The sequence below is a fragment of the Neohortaea acidophila genome (assembly GCF_010093505.1).
Source record: "Neohortaea acidophila strain CBS 113389 unplaced genomic scaffold BDY17scaffold_7, whole genome shotgun sequence".
Taxonomy (NCBI): domain Eukaryota; kingdom Fungi; phylum Ascomycota; class Dothideomycetes; order Mycosphaerellales; family Teratosphaeriaceae; genus Neohortaea; species Neohortaea acidophila.
This window is the reverse complement of record NW_022985516.1, coordinates 598,629-619,722: the sequence shown is the minus strand read 5'-3', so window position 1 is coordinate 619,722 and position 21,094 is coordinate 598,629. Positions and strand designations below refer to the sequence as shown.

The following is a 21,094-nucleotide window of genomic DNA, read 5'->3' as shown; positions in this document are numbered from 1 at the left end:
GCCAATGTCCATCTACTCTAAAGGGGGAAGTCTGGAGGTGCTTGTGATACGGTATACTGCCTTGCCCACTACATACGCTCACCGGACACACACCCTCTGCATGCACCATCGACACGTCGTGACCGCCGCGGGCGGAGAAACGTCCGGACTTCGGCGGCAACGGAGTTCCGGGGAAAAAGTAGTTCGTTCGTTTCGCGACAATGACGTCTAAGCCGATACTGAGTCAATAGCTGTCTCCCGGATCCTCCCCTCTTCACCGTCTTTATACATGTTGCCTTAAGCCCTTCCCTCCATCCTCCAACTCATCTCCGTCTTCCCCCTCCAACCCGCTTCTCACTGCGACCATGGGCGACGCCGGCAAGCCCCCGGAGCTCTCGCGCGTCAAATCATACCAAGTAGGCCACGCCCGCCATGCCCCCAGTGGCCAACGGACGAGGAAGGCAAGACTGACATTGGACTGCAGTGGCCCGCGGGACACGTCGCACATCTCACCGACAGCCAGATCACCGCCTTGCAGCGCTTCAAAGACCTCTCCCAAGACAAGGGCTACTACACTCCAGGCGACGGCAGGAGCCCGCCCTCGCACGACGACGAGACGCTGCTGCGCTATCTGCGCGCCCGCAAGTTCGTCTCGCAGGAGGCCTTTGGGCAGTTCAAGGACACGGAGGACTGGCGGAAGGAGAACAAGTTGGACACCCTGTACGAGACCATCGATGTCGAGGAGTACGATGAGACGCGCAGGCTCTACCCGCAGTGGACGGGGCGCAGGGACAAGCGCGGCATCCCGCTGTACGTCTTTGAGATTGCCAATGTCGATGCCAAAGGTATGTCCCGCGTTCACTCATCTTTGTTATCGACGGGGCAATTCTGACCCTCCTCCAGCCGTGTCGGCATACAGCAGCAGCAAAGACCGCAAGAACCAGTCCACCAACACCAAGGTCGCGTGGAAATTGCTTAAGCTCTTCGCCCTCTACGAGAATCTCTGCCGCTTCGTCCTGCCTCTGTGCTCCGTCATCCCCGACCGCGCGAGCCCGGAGACGCCCATCAGCCAGAGCAACAACATCGTCGACCTCAGCAACGTCGGCTTCTCCAAGATGTGGAGTCTGCGCAACCATATGAGCGATGCGAGTCGCCTCGCTACCGCCCACTACCCGGAAACGCTCGATCGCATCTTCGTCATTGGCGCGCCCAGCTTCTTCCCGACTCTCTGGGGCTGGGCACAGCGCTGGTTCGATCCTATTACAGTTTCCAAGATTTTCATCCTGGGCCAGAAGGACACCACTTCGACGCTGGAGAAGTTCGTGAACATCGAGGATATTCCCAAGAAGTACGGCGGGAAACTCGACTGGAAATTCGGAGACCGGCCATTCTTAGACCCGGGCATTGCGAATGCCATACGCTGGAGAAGCGAAGTGGAAGAGAAGGGACACAAGACATTCCCCCTCGGACCCATGAAGTTGCAGTATGATGAGCAGGGCGACCTGGTGTTGCAGGAAATCGGGACGGAGGGGGGAAAGCCAAGAACACGCGTCATCGGGTCCTTGCACCCCGAAGCAAATGTCGCCCGCCTGGCATTGTCGCCTGGCCGAGTATTATCTGCGCAGAATCCCAATGCTACCACAGCAGCAGCCGCGACAGCACCGGTAGCAGTCGCAGCAGCCGAAACGCACCCTCCGACCGAACCAGCAGCCAAATCAGCAACAGAACCAGCGACAGAACCAATCGTAACCCCACCCGCACCCCCCACCACCCGTCCAACCATGAGCTCCGACGCCGACCTCAACGTCGGCAAAACCCCCGACGCCCTCAGCCAACCCGCTTCCCGCACAGGCGCCTACACCGTCCCCTGGCAAGACGACAGCAACAACATCTCCTCCCCTCCCCCTGCCGCCCGCCAAGGCACCTCCTCCACCCGCTTCGAGCAGCAAGCCGGCACCCACGCCGAAGGCCAACTAGCAGATGGCACGCCCGAGCTGCGCACACATGGCGGCTCTGGCGATCACCCGGCCGTCATGGACCCGAATACCGTCGGCCAGGCGCCGAAAGAGCACCCTCTGCCTGAGGCCGAGGAGGGTGGGGCGGGCGTGTTGGAGCAGGCGAAAGAGTTGGCAGGGCAGGCGGTTGAGCAGGCGAAGAACTTACCTGGAGTGGTCATGAGTGCTGTTGGATATGGGGCGAAGGAGGAGAAGACGGAGGAGGTGGTGCGGAAGGAGGATCCCGAGGTGGATGGCATGGCGGCGGGGAATGTGGAGGAGTTTTTGAGGAGTCAGCATGGGAGTAAGCCGGCTCAAAATGCGGCGGAATGAGATGGGATGGAATGAGTGTGGATATATCCTGATACTGCGAGTTCATGTTAGGGAGATGGATTGCAGCCTTCGAGTTGGCGCGCTTGGACGCCATAGAGTGTAGATGCTTTAGCGATTGTGCAAGACTTGATGAACGCCATGATTGCAAGATGCGCGTGATTCTTTATATTTGCTCATAACCGATCACTCCAGGTTGTCAAACAGACGGTTGGCGAGTGAAACCCCGACATCTGGTCGAGGCCATTGGAAGCTCGTCGATGACGTTGAACGACAGCAACTTCATCCCGTGCTGCACACCTCCACACGATATCCCTTTGACGCATCTCGCATTCAACGAACAACTCGATCGGCAGCATTTCGCCTTATAGAATCTACTCTGAATCGACAATCCCAATCGCACAAACCTCGCATAGCAGCCAAGACGGCTCTCCGACGCATCGCATCCCACCCACCCCCCACCATCAAACATCACCTCTCCCCCACCGCCCGCAGGAGCTTCACCATGGCCTGGCGATCCTCGGGCGCAACAAACGAAGCCCTAATCGAGAACCTCGCGCGCCACGGCTTGATAACTTCGTCACGAGTCAAGCAGGCAATGCTAGGAGTACACCCCACCCAACCCACTCTCAAGATCAACATACTCACATGAGGGAACCCAACAGGTCGACAGAGCACACTACGCCCCCTCCTCCCCCTACCAAGACTCCCCGCAATCCATCGGGCACGCAGCCACAATCTCCGCTCCGCACATGCACGCCGCAGCCGCCGAGTCGCTCCTCCCGTTCCTCAAACCCGGCTCCAAAGTTCTCGACGTAGGTTCTGGATCTGGGTACCTGACTCACGTGCTCGCCGAGCTCGTCAAACCTGGTGGGAGAGTGGTGGGCGTCGAGCACATTCAGCCGCTGGTGGAGCTGGGGACGCGGAATACGAGGAAGAGTGAGGAGGGACGGGAGTTGATGGATGCGGGCGGGATTCGGTATGTGAAGGGTGATGGGCGCTTGGGCTGGGCGGAGGATGCGCCTTATGATGCTATTCATGTCGGGGCGGCGGCGAGGGATGTACATCCTGCGCTGGTGGAGCAGTTGAAGGCGCCGGGGAGGTAAGTTGTGCCGTTTTTTGGTCTTGCTCTGCGCTTTGAGTGGGTGTGTGAGCTGATGAGTTTGCGTGGTGTAGACTCTTTATCCCTGTGCAAGAGGGCAACTACCAACACATCTACGTTATCGACAAGAAGGAGGATGGCAGCGTGACGCGCAAGAAGGAGTATGGCGTGCAATATGTGCCTTTGACCGATGCGCCGAAGGATTGAGCAGCCTTGCGACTCTTCCATCCTTCGACTTGGACGTGCGATGGCGACATATTAAAGAGACAATTCATCGACCGGAGCATCGAGCAGCTCACGATGCTGCGATAGAGCGAAAGGCCCTGGAAGCCGTCCAGCTCGCCCGTCAACGACATTGGATCAAACGACATCAGCACCATCTCGTCCATGCGCAAGTTGTTTTGATCGGTCAGGAGGAACGGATGTCAGCGGATGTCGGTCGATACCAGTATCAAATGTGCATCGCTCAGATGTTCCGAGGACGGCAGGCGTTATCGAGACTGGGAGTGTCTGCGCCGGTACCCTGTGGTATCCGCGTCAACGGCCAACAGTGTCAGATTGCTCTGTGATACCGCGCTGAGAGAGTTCGTCGTGAGAAGCATTCGCATAGTCACTCGATTCATAACGAGGCTGCGAGCATACTTCATCCCAGCACATCATTACCCCCTCCCACCATCTCACGCCACACTCCACAACTCCCCATTCCTCACCACCTCCCCCCGCCCCTCCATCTCCCCCAACAACCACGCAACCTCATCATCCCCATACGTAAAACCCGGCAGCACCATCTTGAGCAAATTCGTAATCCCCATCATGCCCCCAATCGCCTTGGCGCCCTGATTGCGCAGCATGTTCGCAATAAACACTTCGAACATCGCCGCGCTCTCCCTCAACATCGCACCCTGCGAGACTACCGCTGACATCGCTTCTTCTTGCTGGGGTGGGAGGGGCGGGGCGGAGGCGGCGACGTCCATGTCCAGTCGTTCGAGCACGGCGTAGGTGCCGGGCGAGACTTCGTAGAGGACTTTCTTCGCGAGCCAGAAGTTGAGCGCGTCGTGGACGAGGTCTGATTCCATGTTGAGGGTTGTGGCGATTGTTTCGACGTCGAGGTGGATGGGCTCGTCGTGGTTTTGCTGCGTGCTGTCGTTGCGTGTGAAAAGGTCGATCACGCTTGCCCTCCATGCCGCGACGTCGGTTTCTTGCACCACGCGATCTTCCAGCTCCAGTTTGAGGGATACTCGCGCCAGTGCAGGCCGAAAGTGTAATCTGCGCTGACTGCCGAGCGAATGGAAGCGGTCTTCGAAGTCTTTGCAGTATTGAGAAAGAGAAGCGGGTAAGAGGAACCCATTGGAGCGCAGCTGCGGCCAGAAGAAACTGGACAGAATCTGCGCTTTGAAGTCCACTTCGCCCTCGCGCCGCCCGTTGGGCGCGGGAACGGATGCATCTAGTGGGACGCGGGTCCGTTTGGGGAAGAAGAGGTCGTTGCGCTTGTTTGCCACGAGCTTGACTGCTGCAATGAATTGAGCGCTCTTCATGCGGCCTTCGAACATTTTAAAGAGGGCGGAGAGGGTGATGCCGTCTTCTGGAATGGCGGCTTGGATTTCTCGCGGGGTCGGCGGAGGTACTCTCGTCGAAGCATTTTCGTATACGGCACGGGGGTTGATGCGTCTGCCGAGAATAACGGAGTCGCGCACGTCTTTAAGCATGACTTCAGCGGCTTGCAGTTTGGATGCATCGAGGCGGGATTTGAAGAGCTCGACCAGTCGAGTCTCTTTGACGAATTCGGCGTCCGTGCCGTGTAAGAGATGCTGCGCGAGGACTGCTGTGACTTCTTTGATGAACTCTTCCTGCTCAAACAGGCCGAGGATGTAGGCGATGACGTCTTCTGATTTGGACGACTTGTAGTTCGGGCCGGCGTCGATGGGATCGGGAGTCCACTCCATATCGTTCCAGTTGAGCATCTTGTTCTCCCGATTATCTTCAAGGGTAGAGTTCGCTACTTCCAGCGTGATGTCGGGACAAACTTTGTCCATGTCACTAGAGGACACATTGTTCTCCAGATCGACATTTGCAAGGAAGCTCGCAGCGATGATGCTCACAGTATCCTCTCTGCCTCGCAGGTAGTTGCGGATGGGCACAGCCACCTTCTCCAGCAGCACGCCCCTCGAGTCGAGGGTCTTGAATGCATGAATGACGTTGACGTAGATGCTGAGCACTTCCGCCGTGCTCGCACCGGCATGAAGTAATCTCTTCTGGATTTGCTCGGAAAAGGAGTGGCACACGTGAGCTTTGGCCGACTGACCCCCGGCGCCCAGGTATTCGCGAATGTCCAATATGGCACCCATGCTAGCAGGCCAGGCCTTGATATAGTTGAACAGATTGAGCGTCCGTGAGCGGCCAAGATTAGAGACAGCCAGGGCCACGAATCGATGCACATCGCTCAAGGGAAGGCGTAGCCTCACATCGCCTGTGATTCTTCCGAGCGCTCGTTCGATGACCGGGGCCAAATTTCGCTCGACCCATACTCTGAGCTTGGTAACAACAGATGCGTGGCCAGTCCAGTCTACTTGAAAGCACCGTCGCTGGATTGCAGATCCTTGCAAGAATCTGTGAATGGCGTGGGCGAAAGCTTGTTCCCCGAGCATTCCTCCAAGCCCAACATCATGGAGCTCCTCAAGCGGGAGGCCTTCGACGCTCAATTGGCAATGACACTGAGTATCTCTAAAACATTTCTCGAAATTCTCACCTGTTTGCAGAGAAGCCTCCAGATGCTGAAACATGACCATCGAAAGCGTTATCTGTAGCCTCTGTCGGGGTAGGGAGTGCAGAGTCAGAGCGTGGAGTTTGCGTCCAACCTGGCCGCGGAACTCGACGAGTGCAGCAGCTGAGGGCCCATGGCGAGACCGATCTACCAGGCTGTCCAAGCGCTCAAGGTATAGTTGCCGCGCCTGCTGCAGGAGGTCGAGGGTAGTCTGCAGTACGACCGGGGCATCCGAGACGGAGATCGGGGATGCCCATGCGTGTAGAGACGGGAGGACTGATTGTCGGAAGTGGCCACTGATCTCGTTGGCGTACCAGGCCACGAGGTCTTTCCGGGAGCTGGCCGATTGCAAGATCAACACCACGGCGTCCAGTACGTCTTTGTGTAGGTTGACCTCTCCGGGATTCGGCCCATGATCCAAGACGAGGAAGCGCGTCGCTATGCTCCAAGCCCTACTGAAGACAATGGGATCGTTGACGTCGTCAAAGCTGGTCGAAGTCCAGCTTCTGGTGTTTTGCGCTGGTGATGACAGGCTTCCAATTCTCGGCGTAGCTTCTGGGGTCGGAGCTGTGAAGGTCTTCTTGGAGAAGACGGAGAAGAACGCGTCGTCATCTCGCCGACGCATGCCAGACGCCACCGCTGCCGCCATGGCTTGCTCAGGGCATATTGTTTGATTATAGCCAAGCTCGACTGATGTGATGAATGCACATGCGGTTCGCGTCTGGGGTGACGCGAATAGACTTTCCACTACGCGGCAACTGCCGCCTCCAGCGCCAGTGACGTAGACTGCATTTTCCCACTTCAGGTTCCAGTTGCTTTGTGTTTCTTGACCTCGTCTGCTACATTTACTCTTCACGTCTTCTCAGTCTCAAAAGTTCACATCACAAGCAGTCAATCCACACAAGTTGACAGGGCATTCCAAAGTGCATACACCTTGAGCACTTGCTCTCTCCCCGTCCATTCGCCCGTCACCGCCTTTCGTCTCCATCTCCAGCCTCTCGGCCGAAGCAGCGTGTTGAACATGTCGAAACGTTCCAACACGGCCAATGGGCCAGAAAAGGCCGTCAACAGCACATCAAATGCTAAGAGTAAGCAATCGTCACCCGCCTGCCCATACATATCTGACGAATGCCCGCCTCAGCCCAAGACAAACAATCCTACCTCCTCCACACCCCGAACCCCGGCCACTTCAGCCTCATACGCGCCTACCACCTCGCCGACTTCATCACGCTCATGAACGGCTTCTGCGGCTTCATGTCTATCACCTCTTCCATGCGCTACTGCATCAACCCCCACGACCACCGCCCCCTCTGGTTCGCCCTGGGCTTCATGCCATTTGGCCTCTTCTTCGACTTTTTCGACGGCAAAGTGGCGCGTTGGAGGAAGAAGAGCAGTCTGATGGGACAAGAGTTGGACTCGTTGGCTGATCTCGTAAGCCGTCTCCCTCAATACACAAACACACACATCATATGCTAATCCGTCTCATCTCAGATCTCCTTCGGCGTAGCCCCCGCCTCCTGCGCCTTCGCCATCGGCCTCCGCACGCCCCTCGACCAGCTCCTCCTCACTGGCTTCGTGCTCTCCGGCCTCGCGCGCCTCGCCTGCTTCAACGTCACCACCGGCACCATCCCCAAAGACGCCAGCGGCAAGGCGTCGCACTTCCTCGGCCTCCCCATCCCCACGAGTCTGACCATCGCCGCGCTGATGGCGTACTGGGTGTCGCAGGGCTGGATTCAGGAGCGGATCCCGTGGGGAACGGTGGCGAAGGGGTCGGTGCTGGAGATGCATCCCATGACGCTGCTTTTTGTGTTTCACGCTTGTTGTATGGTGTCACGATCGTTGCATGTGCCCAAGCCGTGAGCGTGGTTGTTCTATGAGGGATCGAGACGGCGACGTGAGTATGGCAACAGGCGATCACTTGAGTAGCGAAATACAGCAACGACGATGGAAATGAAGCATTGACGAGATTCAACATCAGTGTCAAACGTCTGTCGATGACTATGGAGTAGCAACGCTATGGACTGTGAGAGCCTCTCCCCGAACCTTCCCTCTCATCCAGACTCGGATTCTATGGAAAAAGCGATGAGAATGAAGCATGGATGACCCGCAATCCTCGCTTCAAAACTCCGTCCCCCCCGATGCGAATGCAAATGCGCGCTCCTCCCTCCTGCAAACGTGAAATGCCGGTAATGTTACACACTCGAATCGAAGCGGCCGTGGCGGACCATCGTAGCGCACTTTCCGAAGCGTCAAGTGACGATTCAGGCCGGCGCGTTTCCATAGATTCCCCAGAATTGATTCGTGCCAAACGTAGCCGCAGTGTTGGTCTCCCAGAGGTCGTTGAAAGCGCTGAAGAGCACGATATTGTTCGAAAAGGAAGACCTCAGCGATGCAATGGCAGTCGCTTGATTGGCCTCGCTAGGAACAGCCATACCGTTGGACTCGCCTTGGTTCGGCCAGCCGGACTCGGTGATCATGGTGTTCTTGCCGCCACAGGCTTCTGAGATGCGCTGCGCCTGCTCGAGTACCCACGGCCCGGCCTGGTCAGGGGTGAGATCGGCGTTGAAGAAGGCGTGGCAGTTGGCGGCCGCGAAGTCGGAGGCTTGGCAGAGCGCTGGGTTGGAGATGACTTGGGCGGAGGTGTCGACTGTGACGACGGGGCCGGTGTAGCCTGCGGCTCGCAGCATGGTGCGGGCTTGGTTGACGGCTGCGACGACTTGCGCCACGGTAGCGACGCCATCGTTCACGGCTTCGTTGCCCACTGTGACGGCGTAGATGGAATCCCAGTTGTTCTGAGCGGCGCTGATGAGCTCTTGCGTCTCGGCTTCGACTTGGTCGATGTCGTAGATGCCCGCGAACATCTTCATGCCTTTGGACTGGACGGCGCTGAGGATGAGGGGGACTTGGTTGCAGTCGACGCCGTAGCTGCGAATGAAGCCGTACCCGCTGAAGGCTGAGAAGTCGGATGTCACTTGGTCCTGGTCTTTGCAGGTGCCGTCGCTGTTGTAAGGCGAGTAGGAGAGACCGTAGCCGAAAGAGCTGGTGTCCGAGCTGCCATCGCTTGGAGACGGGGCTGCGGCGGACGTAGAGGGCGTGGATGCCGGGGTATCGGCCGATGAGGTCTCTGGCGAGGGAGGAGTCACAGAGGTGGACGTAGGGGAAGCTGCAGTGGTCTCAGGGGCTGGAGGGGTGAAGGTGACGGTCGACGAAGACGAAGAACTCGAGGGGACGGAGGCAGCCGACAACGCCGCGGTGGTTGTGGCCGGGCCGGCGACGTATGAGGTAGACACGGGCTGGCCGTTCTGGTTGACGTAGACGATCTCGGCGGCCAGGGTGGTGGTGACGACATCCGTAACAACGTCAACCCCATTCTGGCGCTTGGCCGCGTGGAGATGGTCGTGGTGATGATGGTGACGATGGTAGGGCTGCGCCGCAGCCGCGACCGCCAGCGCCGCGATGGAAATGATTGTGTATTTCATGGTGGTGACCTGTGATGTTCAGCCGTGTCGTTGGACGCGTGAAATGAGTGGCTGCGAGCAGAGTGCTGCCGTCCAGCGGAGTTAGTGGTGTTGTCTTAGATTTCCATGGTCCTCGAGGCGTGACCAGGTGAGATGTTCAAGTGGAGAACAGGCAGGCTGGACGACTGCAATCACTGACAACGATGACCAAGGACCCGTCTACCTTCTTTCCCTTTCTTGCCCCGAGCCGTGTGCATGTGCATGTGTATGGATGATGAAAAGCAGAGCGTGACTTACGATGAAGATGCGTCGAGGGGATAACGTTCTCCCGTTGTTTGCCGAGAGGCAGCGCTGGAATGCTTGTCGCGTGGGGTAGCGGTCGTTCTCGAAGGCGCAAGGAATGCAAGGGAGAATGCTTGGCTGAGCAGAGAGCGTGCTGCCGGATGGGCGTGATGGAAGAGGAAGGGAAAGAGAGTGTGTGTGAGAGAGAAAAGGAGGGCGTGCTGCTTCCGGAGCGCAAAAGTGTGGGTGAGAGATGGAGGGCGAGGGTGAGGGTGTTGGCTTTATTATTGTTGTGTGATGATCGTGATTCGCGCTTATAGCCTTGTCGAGGAAGGAGCGACCATGCAGGGTCGGGGTGTCTGTGGAACATGCAAACTCACCTGAAACAAACGGCGACGCAAGGCGACAGTCAGATGCTTTGGGCAGTCTCCCCTTCCACGATGTACATTGATTCGATGCTGATAGACGCGGTGGAGTGGAAGACTCGGTGGGGTCTGGTAGATTCATGTTGTGTAACCGCATTTCCTGCAGCCATGTGCGCGCGTGCTGAGACGCTGTTCATTTCCACTCGTCTTTGCGTCACATGTTCCCCCCGGTCACCGCCGCGGCGGTGCCCTTAGGCCTTCTGGGGAGCACTGTCACCGAACAACCGGGACATCATGGCTTCTGGGTAACGAGATCCCTTCGAGCCTCCGACGCTCTCAATGGCCTTGCGAATCTCGCTTTCTTCTTGCTTGCTCAATGTCACATTGACCGCCTTCGCATTCTCCTCGAGGTATTTCTCTCGCTTGGTGCCCGGAATCGGGATAAAGTCCTCGCTGGAGGATCGTCAGTACTGGCCTGATCTTGCGTACTCCCGCAACACTCACCCTTGCGCAAGTACCCACGCCAGAGACAATTGTCCCGCGCTGCATCCCTTCTTCTCCGCAATGTCCGCCAGCTTCTGTACCAGGTTGAGATTCGCGCCAAAGTTCTCTTCGCTGAATCGAGGGTGCTGAAGGCGGTTGTCACCCTCATCAAAGTCCTTGCGACTCTTGATCGTGTTCGTCAGGAAGCCACGGCCAATAGGCGAGTACGCGATGATCTTGACTCCCAGCTCTCGCGCCGTCTTCAAAAACTCAGTCTGCTCGGACTCGATCTCCAACGCGAAGGGGCTGAACTCCATCTGAGCGGCGGCAATGGGGTGCACGGCGTATGCCCTCCTCAGTGTCTTTGCCGAGCATTCCGACAGTCCGAGGTACCTGATCTTGCCCTCGTTCTTCAACTCTACCATCGCTCGCACAGTCTCTTCGATGGGGACCTTGTCGTCAACACGATGTTGATAGTACAGGTCGATGTGATCGGTGTTAAGTCGATCCAAGCTGGCCTGGCATGCTTCCTTGACGTAGTCAAAGTCGCCTCTCACAGCCGGCTTCCCGTCGATGCGAAGGTTACCGAACTTGGTGCAGAGGAAGATTTCGTCTCTGCGTCCAGTCTCCTTGAACCATTTGCCGATGAGCTGTTCGTTGGTGTGAGGGCCGTAGATGTCGCTCGTGTCCTGCGCGGGGAGCATCAGTGTTAGTTGCCGGGCACTTTCCTGTTCTATGCCGCATTCATACCCAGAGGTTCACGCCCAGGTCGGCAGCTTTCGTCAACACCTTGTACGACTGCTCGTTGTCGTATCCGCCGAATGAGGTGTAGGCAAACGACATGCCCATGCATCCGAGCCCCTCAGCAGAGACATTGTCGTTTCCGATCTTGCGTTGTGGGTAATTTGGTGCCATAGTGAGAGATTGGAGTCAATTGGTAGACAATACGTGCTGGATGTTTTAAGTCAACCTGGCGCGAATGGATTGTGGGGGTTGTCTGCGCATTTATAACGAGTGACGTGCGGGTTTGTTAACCCCATTTTATCGCCGTCGATGACCTTCCCCACCAATGATGAAACAGGGTCTTGCAATGGTATCGTCGGCAATTGCGGGACGTTTCTTTCCACCGCGCATTCCCTCGACTGCGATTACACCGTCAGGAAAGTGCTAAAAATGATTTATCCATTTCATAGACTCCGCATTTCAAAAACAATTGGAAGCTCAAAGAGCAAAAAGCAAAGTTTTTCCAAAGATTCAGGACAGCATTTGTGCGCTCGAAGTTACGGGGTGACCTGGTAAAAGGCAAGGACATCGTCATTTAATCAAAACGCTGCTGTCGAAACTCCTGGGATTTTGAATTCATTATATACTAATGTTCAATTTTGAGCTATATCATTGGCTGAGAGGAGCGGAAGCTAGCGGATGTACAGTCTCTGAACACTATAAGCGCCCAACACCCCAGCTTCACTCGATTTACACCACATTTGCACCGTATTATCACCGTGCTTATCATCGTGTATGTCCGCTATCGTGGGCTCACCACGGGTAATTGCAACACTTCAATCGAGTGAGTTCACGCTCGAGAGGGACATAGTAATTGAGGTTTGCATACTGCTTTCTCGAGAGCCAGCCAATCCACCATGTCGACTCCACGCTATGCAGTACACCAAAACCCAGAGTCGCAAACAAGCAAAAGCAATCAACCAAACGGAAACCCGCCAGGAAACTGGAACCCGCCACCTCCACCCTGAAACTTGAAGCTGCCTCCACCACCTCTCTGCTGGAAGAAAACCGGCTGTCCTCCCGCTCCAAAACCAAACGGACTGCCCTGGAAAGGCTGCTGGCCTTGCGAATAAGGGTCATTCGGATCGTCACCCCGATCATACCTCGCCTTCAGCTCCGGGTCCGACAGCACCTCGTACGCCTCGTTGATGGTGGTCATCTTCTTCTGCGCCTCTTCCGGGCTGACGCCTCGTTGCGCCGCCTTGTCGGGATGGTGCTCTTTCGTCAATTTCCGCATTGCGCGCTTGATTTCGCGCTCGTCTGCGTCGCGCGACACGCCGAGGACTTTGTAGTAGTCCTTTTGCTTGCTTCGCTTGAGCAGGGTTTGTGCTTTCTGCATCATCTCTTGGATCTTCCCCTGATTGCCGTGGTGTTCCTTTGCCGTGTTTAGCGTGCCTAACGCGGGCTCGAATTCGTCGGCGTCGATCTGTCGTTGTGCTTGGTTCAACAAGGCCGGGAGGGAGTTGGAGTTGTAAGTGAGCGTTTCCTCGCAGTATGCTTGTGCCTTCTTGGCGTTGTTCATCTCGCTGTAAGCTTCGCATGTCTTTTCCACCAGGCTGGCATAGAGCGAGTCGGATGTGGCTTTGGCGTGGATGTAGCCTAGCTCTCGGTATGACTTGATATCGTCCTGGACGTTCTTTAATAAGCCAGGATCACTCTCGCCTTGTGGGACCAGCAGTTTGGCGGCAGACGCGAACTGCCGTTTCTCGTACAGGGCATTGAACTTCTTGAGCGTCCGGTCAATCGCCTTTTCGGATTTCCGAAGCTTTGTGCAGGCCTTGTTGTCGGGGTCGTTGTGGAGGCATTTCGAGATGGCCGTCAGGCCTTTGTCGGTCTCGCCAAGGGTATAGAAAGTCATTGCGGAGATTTGCAGATGTGGTTCGATCGATGCCGCATTGATTTGCAGTGCATGAGTGAGGTCGGCAATTCCCTCCATGATCTCGCCCTTTTCGAATCGGCATCTTGCCCTCCGTTGTCTGAGTTCGAGAGATGTGCCAGCGACGAGAATCGCGATGCCCGCATGCGTCACACATGCCTCCCAATCGCCGCCCTTCTCTGCATCCACCGCCAGCTTCGCCGCTCCCTCGGCCTCGTCCAGCCGACCGACGTCTTCACTTCCTGCTTTTCCCGCAGCAAGGTAGTCCTCCCTCGCCCCTGTCCAGTCCGCACTCCTCGCTTTTAACTTTGCCCGTTGCGTCAATGCGCCCTCGAACCCCGGCTTCAGCACAAGCACTTGATCGAAGTCTTTGTTCGCTTGCGCATTGCGGCCCAGCGACAGGTACGTTGCGCCGCGCTTGAAGATGGTCAAGTAGTTACTCGGGTCCTTGGTGACCGCGGCGTCGAAGTACGTCAGAGCATCATGCGCGTTGCCTTGGGCCAGGTTCGCATTCGCGCTCGCAATGAGTTGGGAAACGGGGGTGTCGGCGGGTATGTCTGATGCAGAGAAGGCGGAGGCGAATGGGACAGAGGAGAGGCAGAGGGCGCTCAGCGCGAGAGACGAGAATCGGAGTATCATGGTTGTGGATGTTGACGGCCCATGCAATGCGACGCAGTTGTTGTGTAGGACGTTGGCATTGTCCCCGGGGGCCAGTCCATATTTCGAGGGTTCGGGCCAACTGTCGTCAAGCCACAGATGCGACCTTGCGGGCGCCACAACCACGCGGCGGCCCCTTCCGCTCGCCGCCTTTCCCGAGTCGTCGGGGAGGTGACGTCTTCTTGACTGCCGCTCAACCGCATCAAGAGTGTTTCCCCGGGTTCAAGTATTCCAACATCCTCGTTCAATGCTCGGAAAAGTTCTGGTCTGAACCTTTATGCGGTACGAATTCACCTTGGTCGGTCTGAGATCTATTGCTGCCTACTTGATTGCGTGCGTTCGAAAAGGTCTCTTCAACAGACGTGACCTGATCTGGATCAGCGGCGAACCGACTGCTTGAGTGGTCAATTCTAAGAACAGAAGGCCATAGGGCCAGGACTGCTCTCGTGTAACCAGCATGGCCTCATCCCTTCGGATCCGCGTCGAAGGCACGACCTTCCGAGACCCCAAAAATCGCGAGGTAACTCTTCGCGGAATCAATGTCGCGGGGGACGCGAAACTCCCTGCACACCCCGACATTCCCTCTCACGTGCGCGAGAAGTTCTTCGATGGCGATAATGTATCATTCGTGGATCGACCCTTCCCCGTGTCTCAAGCCCATTCGCATTTCGCCCGGCTGAGACGATGGGGATACAATTGCATCCGTTACATCTTCACCTGGGAGGCTCTCGAGCATGCTGGTCCCGGCAAATACGACGAAGAATTCATTGCCCATACCATTGAGGTACTCAGGATCGCCAAGCAATACGGCTTCTACGTCTTCATGGACCCGCACCAGGATGTATGGTCTCGATTCACTGGTGGCTCAGGCGCGCCCATGTGGACGCTGTATGCCGCTGGCTTTGACCCCACGAAATTCACCTCCACACAAGCAGCTATTGTGCAAAATACTTGGCCAAATCCACTGGAATTTCCAAAAATGTGCTGGGCTACCAACTATCAGCGGCTGGTAACCCAGACAATGAACACCCTCTTCTTCGCCGGCCGAGATTTCGCGCCGAAATGTGTAATCGATGGCAAAAATATCCAGGACTACCTCCAAGGTCATTTCATCGCTGCCTGTCAACATCTGGCTCAACGTATTCACGATGCTGGCGATCTCGAACACGATGTCGTCATCGGGTACGAGAGTATGAACGAGCCGAGCAGGGGCTATGTCGGTCATCCTGATCTCAGAGTAATTCCCAAAGACCAGAACCTGCGCAAGCTGACGACACCCACCGGTTGGCAATCGATGCTCACGGGATCTGGCCGTGCTGTGGAAGTCGAGACTTGGGATTTCGGCAGTCTTGGCCCATATAAAAGCGGCACGGAGCTAGTAGATCCCGGCGGAGAGAGCGCATGGCTCGATCCATCTTCCTGGGACGACGAGAAATATGGCTGGAAACGAGATGCGGGATGGAAGCTGGGGCAGTGTATATGGGCTCAGCATGGAGTGTGGGATCCCGCAAACGACGAACTCCTGCAGCCTTTTTATTTTGCAAAGCACCCGAAGACACGCAAAAAACTCGACTACGAGTATTGGAACAACCACTACTTCATGGACCATTACCGCGCCTATGCACAAGCCATACGCTCTGTGTGGAGCGAGAGTATTATGTTCATTCAGCCTTCGCCTTACGAGATACCTCCCAGCACCCGCGGAACCAGAGACGATGACGACAATACCGTCTTCGCCAGCCACTTCTACGACGGCATCACGTTGTTGACGAAGCATTGGAACCGTGTCTGGAATATCGATGTCATTGGCGTTATGCGAGGGAAATATTTGACCCCCGCCTTCGCGATCAAGCTTGGAGAGACCGCCATCCGCAATTGCTTCAAAGATCAGCTGAGTGTGATGCGGAATGAAGCGATGGACCTAATGGGGCCTCGACCCTGCATCTTCACGGAGATTGGCATCCCTTACGATATGGATGACAAGAAGGCTTATTCGACCGGGAATTACGGCAGCCAAATCGCAGCAACCGATGCAAACGGATACGCCCTCGAGGGAAGTGGCGCGCAAGGCTTTACTTGGTGGGTCTACACCGCGACAAGCAACCATGCCTTGGGCGATAACTGGAATGGAGAGGATCTGAGCATCTACTGCGAAGAAGATCGACCTTTACCGCCCGCTGGCTACGTCGTAGGTGCAGATGGCAACACCGGCAAACTCAGTCTCGACCCGGCGAGTCCGAGCTACTCGGAAAGCCAGAGTGACCGCAGTGCGACCATTGGGCCCGGCAGCTTGAAGAAGACGCTTTCGGTAAACCAGATGGTGCGGAATCCCTCATACTCTGTCCAGGCAGACGAGCAGCCCGGATTCCGGGCTGCTGAAGCATTTGTGAGGCCGTCTCCAGTCTACACACATGGGACTGTCGACAGTTACGGCTTCGATCTCAAGAACTGCGCGTTCACCCTGTCTCTCACATCACCCTCACCTACGCCTCAAGACTACCCGACCGAGATCATCCTTCCAGAGTTCCACTTCCCACAGCAGTACACCAGCGTGGACGCCACGGGCGGAAAATGGAAGATTGAGGTGGAGGAGAAGGCAGAGGGCGCGCGACAGCAGGTGTTCAAGTGGTGGCATGGGGAGGGTGAGCAGAAAGTGACTATCAAGGGGGTGAAGAGAAAGAATGGGGCTTTTGTGAGCAAGGAGGAGGATGAGAGTTACATGGAGGCGTACTGGGCAATGGGCAAAAATTGTGCTGTCATGTAGATACGAATATCACGAGGTGAGCACGGTATATGGGCGGAATCTTAATGGTTAAGAAATCGATGATGTCCCGTGACCACGCGTAAGCTGTGGAACCAAATCCGGCGCCGGAAGAGCTCCACGCGCGCGAAGCCTTATTTTTAACCTTACCTTCGTTTGCGGAAGCCGACATCATCATCCTTCGCGTTCCACGTTACTGGGACCGACGTCAGTGAATGTGAAGAAGAGTAACACACGACGGCATTCACTTCTTATCACTTCCTATCATCCGCCAGGGGACTTGACCGAACCCACGCTGCTTGGTCTTCGAGATGGTCATGCCACTTTCACTCTCGCTGACCTGACCACCTCTTCAACATGGACGGCGGCCTCGACGGCGCATTCGATGTCCACTGGCGGGAGCCGACAGCTACCCCCGACCAGCTGAACAACATCAATCAAGCTCTCCACGCCACGCTCGATCCTCGCGTTTCCAACGAGGTCCGCCAGCAAGCGCTCGAATTCCTCGAACAAGTCAAGCACCAACCCGCCGCGCCCCACCACGGCTTCACCCTCGCAGACGACTGGAAGCAAAACGATGCGGTGCGATACTACGGCCTGCAGCTGCTGGAGCATGCCGTGCGCCACCGATGGCCGGAATACACACCCGATCAAACGACGCAGTTGCGGACGTGGGTGAAGTGTCTTGCGGGCAGCATCCGCGAGCAAGATGTGCTGTACATCCGGAACAAGATTGCTCAGCTGTGGGTGGAAGTGGCGAAAAGATGCTGGGGCGACGAATGGGTGGACATGGACGCTTTGCTCGTCACGCTGTGGGACAAGCCGCTGACGGAGAAGGGCACGGCGAACAAGATCCTGGTGTTGTATGTGCTGGAGATTCTCAGCGAGGACATCATCAACAACGAAGATGCCGTTGCTGGACTGCGGTTAGACGTACTAGGAGACTCCTTGAACGAAATCATGGTGCCTGCCGATCTGTACGCCGAGATGGGAGTACCCAAGGCTGGAAGGGAGCTGGTACGGTCTGGAAACGAGGGATGGCTGGCGAGGGTCTGCGGCTTCTTCGCAACTTGTGTCAAATCATTGCGCGTCGGCGGCAACCCTGCCATGCTGCAGTCCATGTCTTTCTGTGCCATCAAAGCGCTTCATGCCCTCCGGCCGGCGATGACTTGGGTTAGTCTGAAAGCGGCCGTGGGGGTAAACGCCGTCGACTGCATCTTTCTGGCATTCCATACCGACGACGTCACCCTTCAGACTGCCGCAACCGAAGCGCTATACGCCCTCCTGAATAGGCCATACGGACAGCACTGGCACGACTCTTGGCTGTGCATCTTTCAACAAGCTCTGCAGCCCGACGGCATCTCCTTGATCCGACAAATCTTCGAACGCGCACAAAGCCCGCTTGGAGAGGACGACTACACGCTCCAGAAGAAGCTCTCCGAGGTTCTCAGCATTCTGGCCGAGGCCATCGCCCGTCACCCGGAGCTGGTCGACGCGAAGATGGATCTGCCTGCGTTCTTCGACCTCCTCTTGCAAGTGCTGCAGAGTAAGAGTCTCGTTGTTTCGATTCCGGTCCTATACTCGTGGACCAAGCTCATGGGCGCGCGGGATTCGAGAATCACCGATTACGTCTTCCAAGCTCTAGGACCGCTGGTGCAAATCTGCAGCAGTAGACTTCTGCGATATGAAGCCATCTCGGAATCAGACGAGTCTGAAGACGAAGTGATCCAATTACTGAACGACGATTTCGACACCACACCAGAACGACACGCGTTTCTGGGGAACTACAGACGATACTGTGTTTCCATCATCCAGACTATTGCCCGAGTGAGACCGATGGAAGCACTGTCACATGTTCTCGGACAGATACGAGATCTGCTGTACACCGGTCCATACACCTTCGACCGTGGTTTTGATAGTGAGAGGTACTCCAAGACGAGTTTACCGAGTCTGCAATTTGAGGCGCAATATCAATTGGCGGCCAACACCTTGAAAGGATTTCAGCAGTGGCTGGCAGATGTTGCCACTGTCGCGCCCGAAGACGAGCTACATACGAAGGTCGAAGAGGAGAAGGCCGCGGCATCAGACCTGCTTCGCCGATGGAGTCACGACATTGTCAACGCTCCCGTAGATGACCCGGAGGTGGCGGAACTGATAGTGCAGATGGTGACTTTTGTTCTGCGCACAATCAAGCCGGAGCCAGCGTCCGTCCTGGAGATTGTGATACGCCTGCTGGCGGTACAGCTCCAGGACCGACCGGCACACACTGCATATTCCGATGCCATCAAGTCTTTCGAAGCACTGAGGGTCATTGAACTTCAGAAGCTCGCGTTGGCGTTCGCCGATGATCTTCTTGAAGTCTATGGCGAGCTCGAATCACGCTGCGATGCGTTGGTACGGAAACACGCCGACGATGCTCGCCTGGTTTGGGGTTACAAGGCTTTCCTCTTCATGATTGTCTACCGCGCGAAAGGAATCGACAACAGCATGCGCCTCGGTCGCTTGCAGCAGATGCTCAGCCCGGTCTACGAGGCCTGGCAGGAGCCCTCGCTCAGTGCGTCCGTGACGACCTTGTCTAGCTTTTGCCAGAGTCTAGGTCTTGGAAATCTACCTGACTTTTACCGGCGGAACCGGTTTGATCAGATCTCAGACTGGGCGACTCAGCAACTCGACGATGCAGGGCAGGCGAGGCAGGCTGAGATCCGTGCCAAGGGCGATGCCCTACCGATTCGAATGACAAAGTCCATGCTGGCTGCGACGATCGAGAAGCTGGGGAGTGGCACCGAAGAATTCGAAATCGCTTGCCAGCTCTGGAGTGGCATTATCCCCGTGATTCTGCCAAACCTCCTCCAGCTGCTTCGTCATGCACAGGCCTTCCACAACATGTCCAACTGGTCACAGCTGCCGGAGGAGCTGCAGATGGTCATCAAGCGTACGCTGCAAGATCGCTTCTGGCAGTCGGGCATCTCGAGTGAAAGCAAGGATGAGTTTTATGCTCGCATCAGCGGGTCCAAGACGTCGTACGAAGGCTTTGCAAGCGCCGTTCGCGGGACGATGAGGAACATTCGCGAGCAAGGATACCACATGCTCTACCTCATGACCAAGTTCGAAGAGCCGGTGTTCGGCATCCCAGACCTCGCGCCATCTCTGGCGGAGGCTCTCTTTGCTGATGCCGACGCTCTATCAGCGAACCAACTCCATCCACTCATCAACCTGATGACTGGGATTGTGCAGCGCTGTCCACCTCATCATCGCAAGCTCTTCCTCCCTCCGCTCCTCACTCAGCTCTTCCACAAGTTCGACAAGAAGATCAGCAGTGAATGGGAGGCGCTTGGTCAAGCGAGTCATCAAAACGCTGAAGACGCCGAGTTGTCAGAAGAGATGCGTGTGGAGAGCGTGTTGCGCCATCTGACCTACTCGATGGTCTCGTTCGTGACATTCCTCCTCGAATTCGACACGCCGCCTCAGCAGAGCAACGGCCATGGGCCCGTCAAACCCAGTCGAGACAACATGGTCCTATCCGACCTCTCCATCCTGGAACACCTGATGCTCTTCTGCACGCACGCGCTGCGCATGCGCGACACGAGATGCTGCACGACCATCTGTCGCGTCTTCCGCAGCATCATCCCGCTCTTCCAATCCGACGACGCGCCCCCGGCACCACAGGTGCGCGACTTCATCAGCACCGAAGTGCTAAAAGCGTGCATCACCTCCCTCAACGAACCCTACTTCTCCGATATGCAGAAAGACCTCGCGGCCCTCATTGCCCAGATCCTTTCGCTCTACTCCCCCCGCACCAACATCCCGCGCGACATCTTGCTCTCTTTGCCCGCCATGACGACGGCGAAGGTCGACAAGGCGCTGGGGAAGATTGGCAAGGCGGCGAACGAGAGGCAGCAGCGTGCGCTCGTGCTCAACTTGCTGGATGGCGTGCGGGGCGTGAGTATCTACGAGGCGGGCAAGATTGTGCCGCTGAGTGCGGCGGCGCCGAAGAAGTCGAAGGTGTTGCAGCAGTATATGGAGGTGGAGCAGCGGCCTACGATTCTGAAGGGGGAGGAGGCGGGGTTGGAGGGCGTGGCGGGATTGTTTGAGGAGACTTAGGAGGCGAGGAATACTCGTTTCCGGAAGATGGTCTTTACGACTTGCCTTACGGTTGAAGAGAAGGAGAGAGAAGAAGTGACTCTGCTATCAGAACGCCATGAAGCGTCCGACGGCCATACGCCGTCTAGAGACTCTCGACGGAGAAGCAATCTTGCATGATTG

General features: G+C 56.6%; 10 protein-coding genes across 10 annotated transcripts; 5 read left to right on the top strand and 5 right to left on the bottom strand.

The window, feature by feature from the left end:
- The first annotated feature begins 166 nt into the window (after positions 1 to 166).
- Positions 167 to 2,462, top strand: BDY17DRAFT_299820 (CRAL-TRIO domain-containing protein). Its single transcript, XM_033733955.1, has 3 exons — positions 167 to 395; positions 464 to 824; positions 883 to 2,462. The coding sequence occupies exons 1-3, from the start codon at positions 345 to 347 to the stop codon at positions 2,304 to 2,306; spliced, it is 1,836 nt and encodes a 611-aa protein (XP_033588418.1). The 5' UTR covers positions 167 to 344; the 3' UTR covers positions 2,307 to 2,462.
- A 346-nt stretch (positions 2,463 to 2,808) lies between these two features.
- BDY17DRAFT_252828 (protein-L-isoaspartate O-methyltransferas-like protein) lies at positions 2,809 to 3,612 on the top strand (the record flags this gene model as incomplete). The annotated part of the gene is made up of 3 exons (XM_033731291.1): positions 2,809 to 2,910; positions 2,969 to 3,405; positions 3,480 to 3,612. 3 exons carry the CDS (start codon positions 2,809 to 2,811, stop codon positions 3,610 to 3,612), a joined length of 672 nt encoding a protein of 223 aa, XP_033588417.1.
- Positions 3,613 to 4,082: 470 nt separating this feature from the next.
- On the bottom strand, positions 4,083 to 6,050 carry BDY17DRAFT_253473 (uncharacterized protein; the record flags this gene model as incomplete). The annotated part of the gene is made up of 1 exon (XM_033731344.1): positions 4,083 to 6,050. One exon carries the CDS (start codon positions 6,048 to 6,050, stop codon positions 4,083 to 4,085), a length of 1,968 nt encoding a protein of 655 aa, XP_033588416.1.
- A 947-nt stretch (positions 6,051 to 6,997) lies between these two features.
- BDY17DRAFT_267990 (uncharacterized protein) lies at positions 6,998 to 8,140 on the top strand. The gene is made up of 3 exons (XM_033731919.1): positions 6,998 to 7,254; positions 7,308 to 7,597; positions 7,658 to 8,140. The coding sequence occupies exons 1-3, from the start codon at positions 7,188 to 7,190 to the stop codon at positions 8,024 to 8,026; spliced, it is 726 nt and encodes a 241-aa protein (XP_033588415.1). The 5' UTR covers positions 6,998 to 7,187; the 3' UTR covers positions 8,027 to 8,140.
- Positions 8,141 to 8,427: 287 nt separating this feature from the next.
- Positions 8,428 to 9,132, bottom strand: BDY17DRAFT_253439 (glycoside hydrolase superfamily; the record flags this gene model as incomplete). The annotated part of the gene is made up of 1 exon (XM_033731339.1): positions 8,428 to 9,132. A coding segment is annotated over one exon (705 nt), but the record flags the coding sequence as incomplete, so codon positions are not given.
- A 254-nt stretch (positions 9,133 to 9,386) lies between these two features.
- On the bottom strand, positions 9,387 to 10,182 carry BDY17DRAFT_340002 (uncharacterized protein; the record flags this gene model as incomplete). Its single annotated transcript, XM_033737976.1, has 2 exons — positions 9,387 to 9,710; positions 9,922 to 10,182. Coding segments are annotated over 2 exons (445 nt in total), but the record flags the coding sequence as incomplete, so codon positions are not given.
- A 1-nt stretch (position 10,183) lies between these two features.
- BDY17DRAFT_267983 (aldo-keto reductase) lies at positions 10,184 to 11,746 on the bottom strand. Its single transcript, XM_033731918.1, has 3 exons — positions 11,505 to 11,746; positions 10,776 to 11,443; positions 10,184 to 10,724 (listed from the first exon to the last, which is right to left on the bottom strand). Exons 1-3 carry the CDS (start codon positions 11,667 to 11,669, stop codon positions 10,523 to 10,525), a joined length of 1,035 nt encoding a protein of 344 aa, XP_033588412.1. The 5' UTR covers positions 11,670 to 11,746; the 3' UTR covers positions 10,184 to 10,522.
- A 497-nt stretch (positions 11,747 to 12,243) lies between these two features.
- On the bottom strand, positions 12,244 to 14,148 carry BDY17DRAFT_299810 (uncharacterized protein). Its single transcript, XM_033733954.1, has one exon. The coding sequence runs from the start codon at positions 14,050 to 14,052 to the stop codon at positions 12,454 to 12,456; it is 1,599 nt and encodes a 532-aa protein (XP_033588411.1). The 5' UTR covers positions 14,053 to 14,148; the 3' UTR covers positions 12,244 to 12,453.
- A 232-nt stretch (positions 14,149 to 14,380) lies between these two features.
- BDY17DRAFT_299808 (putative glycosyl hydrolase) lies at positions 14,381 to 16,894 on the top strand. Its single transcript, XM_033733953.1, has 2 exons — positions 14,381 to 14,403; positions 14,452 to 16,894. Exon 2 carries the CDS (start codon positions 14,528 to 14,530, stop codon positions 16,832 to 16,834), a length of 2,307 nt encoding a protein of 768 aa, XP_033588410.1. The 5' UTR covers positions 14,381 to 14,403; positions 14,452 to 14,527; the 3' UTR covers positions 16,835 to 16,894.
- Positions 16,895 to 17,248: 354 nt separating this feature from the next.
- Positions 17,249 to 20,851, top strand: BDY17DRAFT_233123 (armadillo-type protein; the record flags this gene model as incomplete). Its single annotated transcript, XM_033730246.1, has 1 exon — positions 17,249 to 20,851. A coding segment is annotated over one exon (3,603 nt), but the record flags the coding sequence as incomplete, so codon positions are not given.
- Positions 20,852 to 21,094: the final 243 nt, after the last annotated feature.

What these genes read in the sequence shown, in the direction of transcription:
- BDY17DRAFT_267990 (XM_033731919.1), top strand. Translation starts at nt 7,188, where the DNA reads ATGTCGAAACGTTCCAACACGGCCAATGGGCCAGAAAAGGCCGTCAAC. An exon ending in CAGCACATCAAATGCTAAGA is followed by an intron (nt 7,255 to 7,307) that starts GTAAGCAATCGT and finishes TGCCCGCCTCAG; the next exon opens with CCCAAGACAAACAATCCTAC. An exon ending in TGGACTCGTTGGCTGATCTC is followed by an intron (nt 7,598 to 7,657) that starts GTAAGCCGTCTC and finishes GTCTCATCTCAG; the next exon opens with ATCTCCTTCGGCGTAGCCCC.
- BDY17DRAFT_299820 (XM_033733955.1), top strand. Translation starts at nt 345, where the DNA reads ATGGGCGACGCCGGCAAGCCCCCGGAGCTCTCGCGCGTCAAATCATAC. An exon ending in CGCGCGTCAAATCATACCAA is followed by an intron (nt 396 to 463) that starts GTAGGCCACGCC and finishes ATTGGACTGCAG; the next exon opens with TGGCCCGCGGGACACGTCGC. An exon ending in TGCCAATGTCGATGCCAAAG is followed by an intron (nt 825 to 882) that starts GTATGTCCCGCG and finishes ACCCTCCTCCAG; the next exon opens with CCGTGTCGGCATACAGCAGC.
- BDY17DRAFT_299808 (XM_033733953.1), top strand. Translation starts at nt 14,528, where the DNA reads ATGGCCTCATCCCTTCGGATCCGCGTCGAAGGCACGACCTTCCGAGAC.
- BDY17DRAFT_299810 (XM_033733954.1), bottom strand. Translation starts at nt 14,052, where the DNA reads ATGATACTCCGATTCTCGTCTCTCGCGCTGAGCGCCCTCTGCCTCTCC.
- BDY17DRAFT_267983 (XM_033731918.1), bottom strand. Translation starts at nt 11,669, where the DNA reads ATGGCACCAAATTACCCACAACGCAAGATCGGAAACGACAATGTCTCT. An exon ending in ACCTGGGCGTGAACCTCTGG is followed by an intron (nt 11,444 to 11,504) that starts GTATGAATGCGG and finishes CTCCCCGCGCAG; the next exon opens with GACACGAGCGACATCTACGG. An exon ending in GCGTGGGTACTTGCGCAAGG is followed by an intron (nt 10,725 to 10,775) that starts GTGAGTGTTGCG and finishes ACGATCCTCCAG; the next exon opens with CGAGGACTTTATCCCGATTC.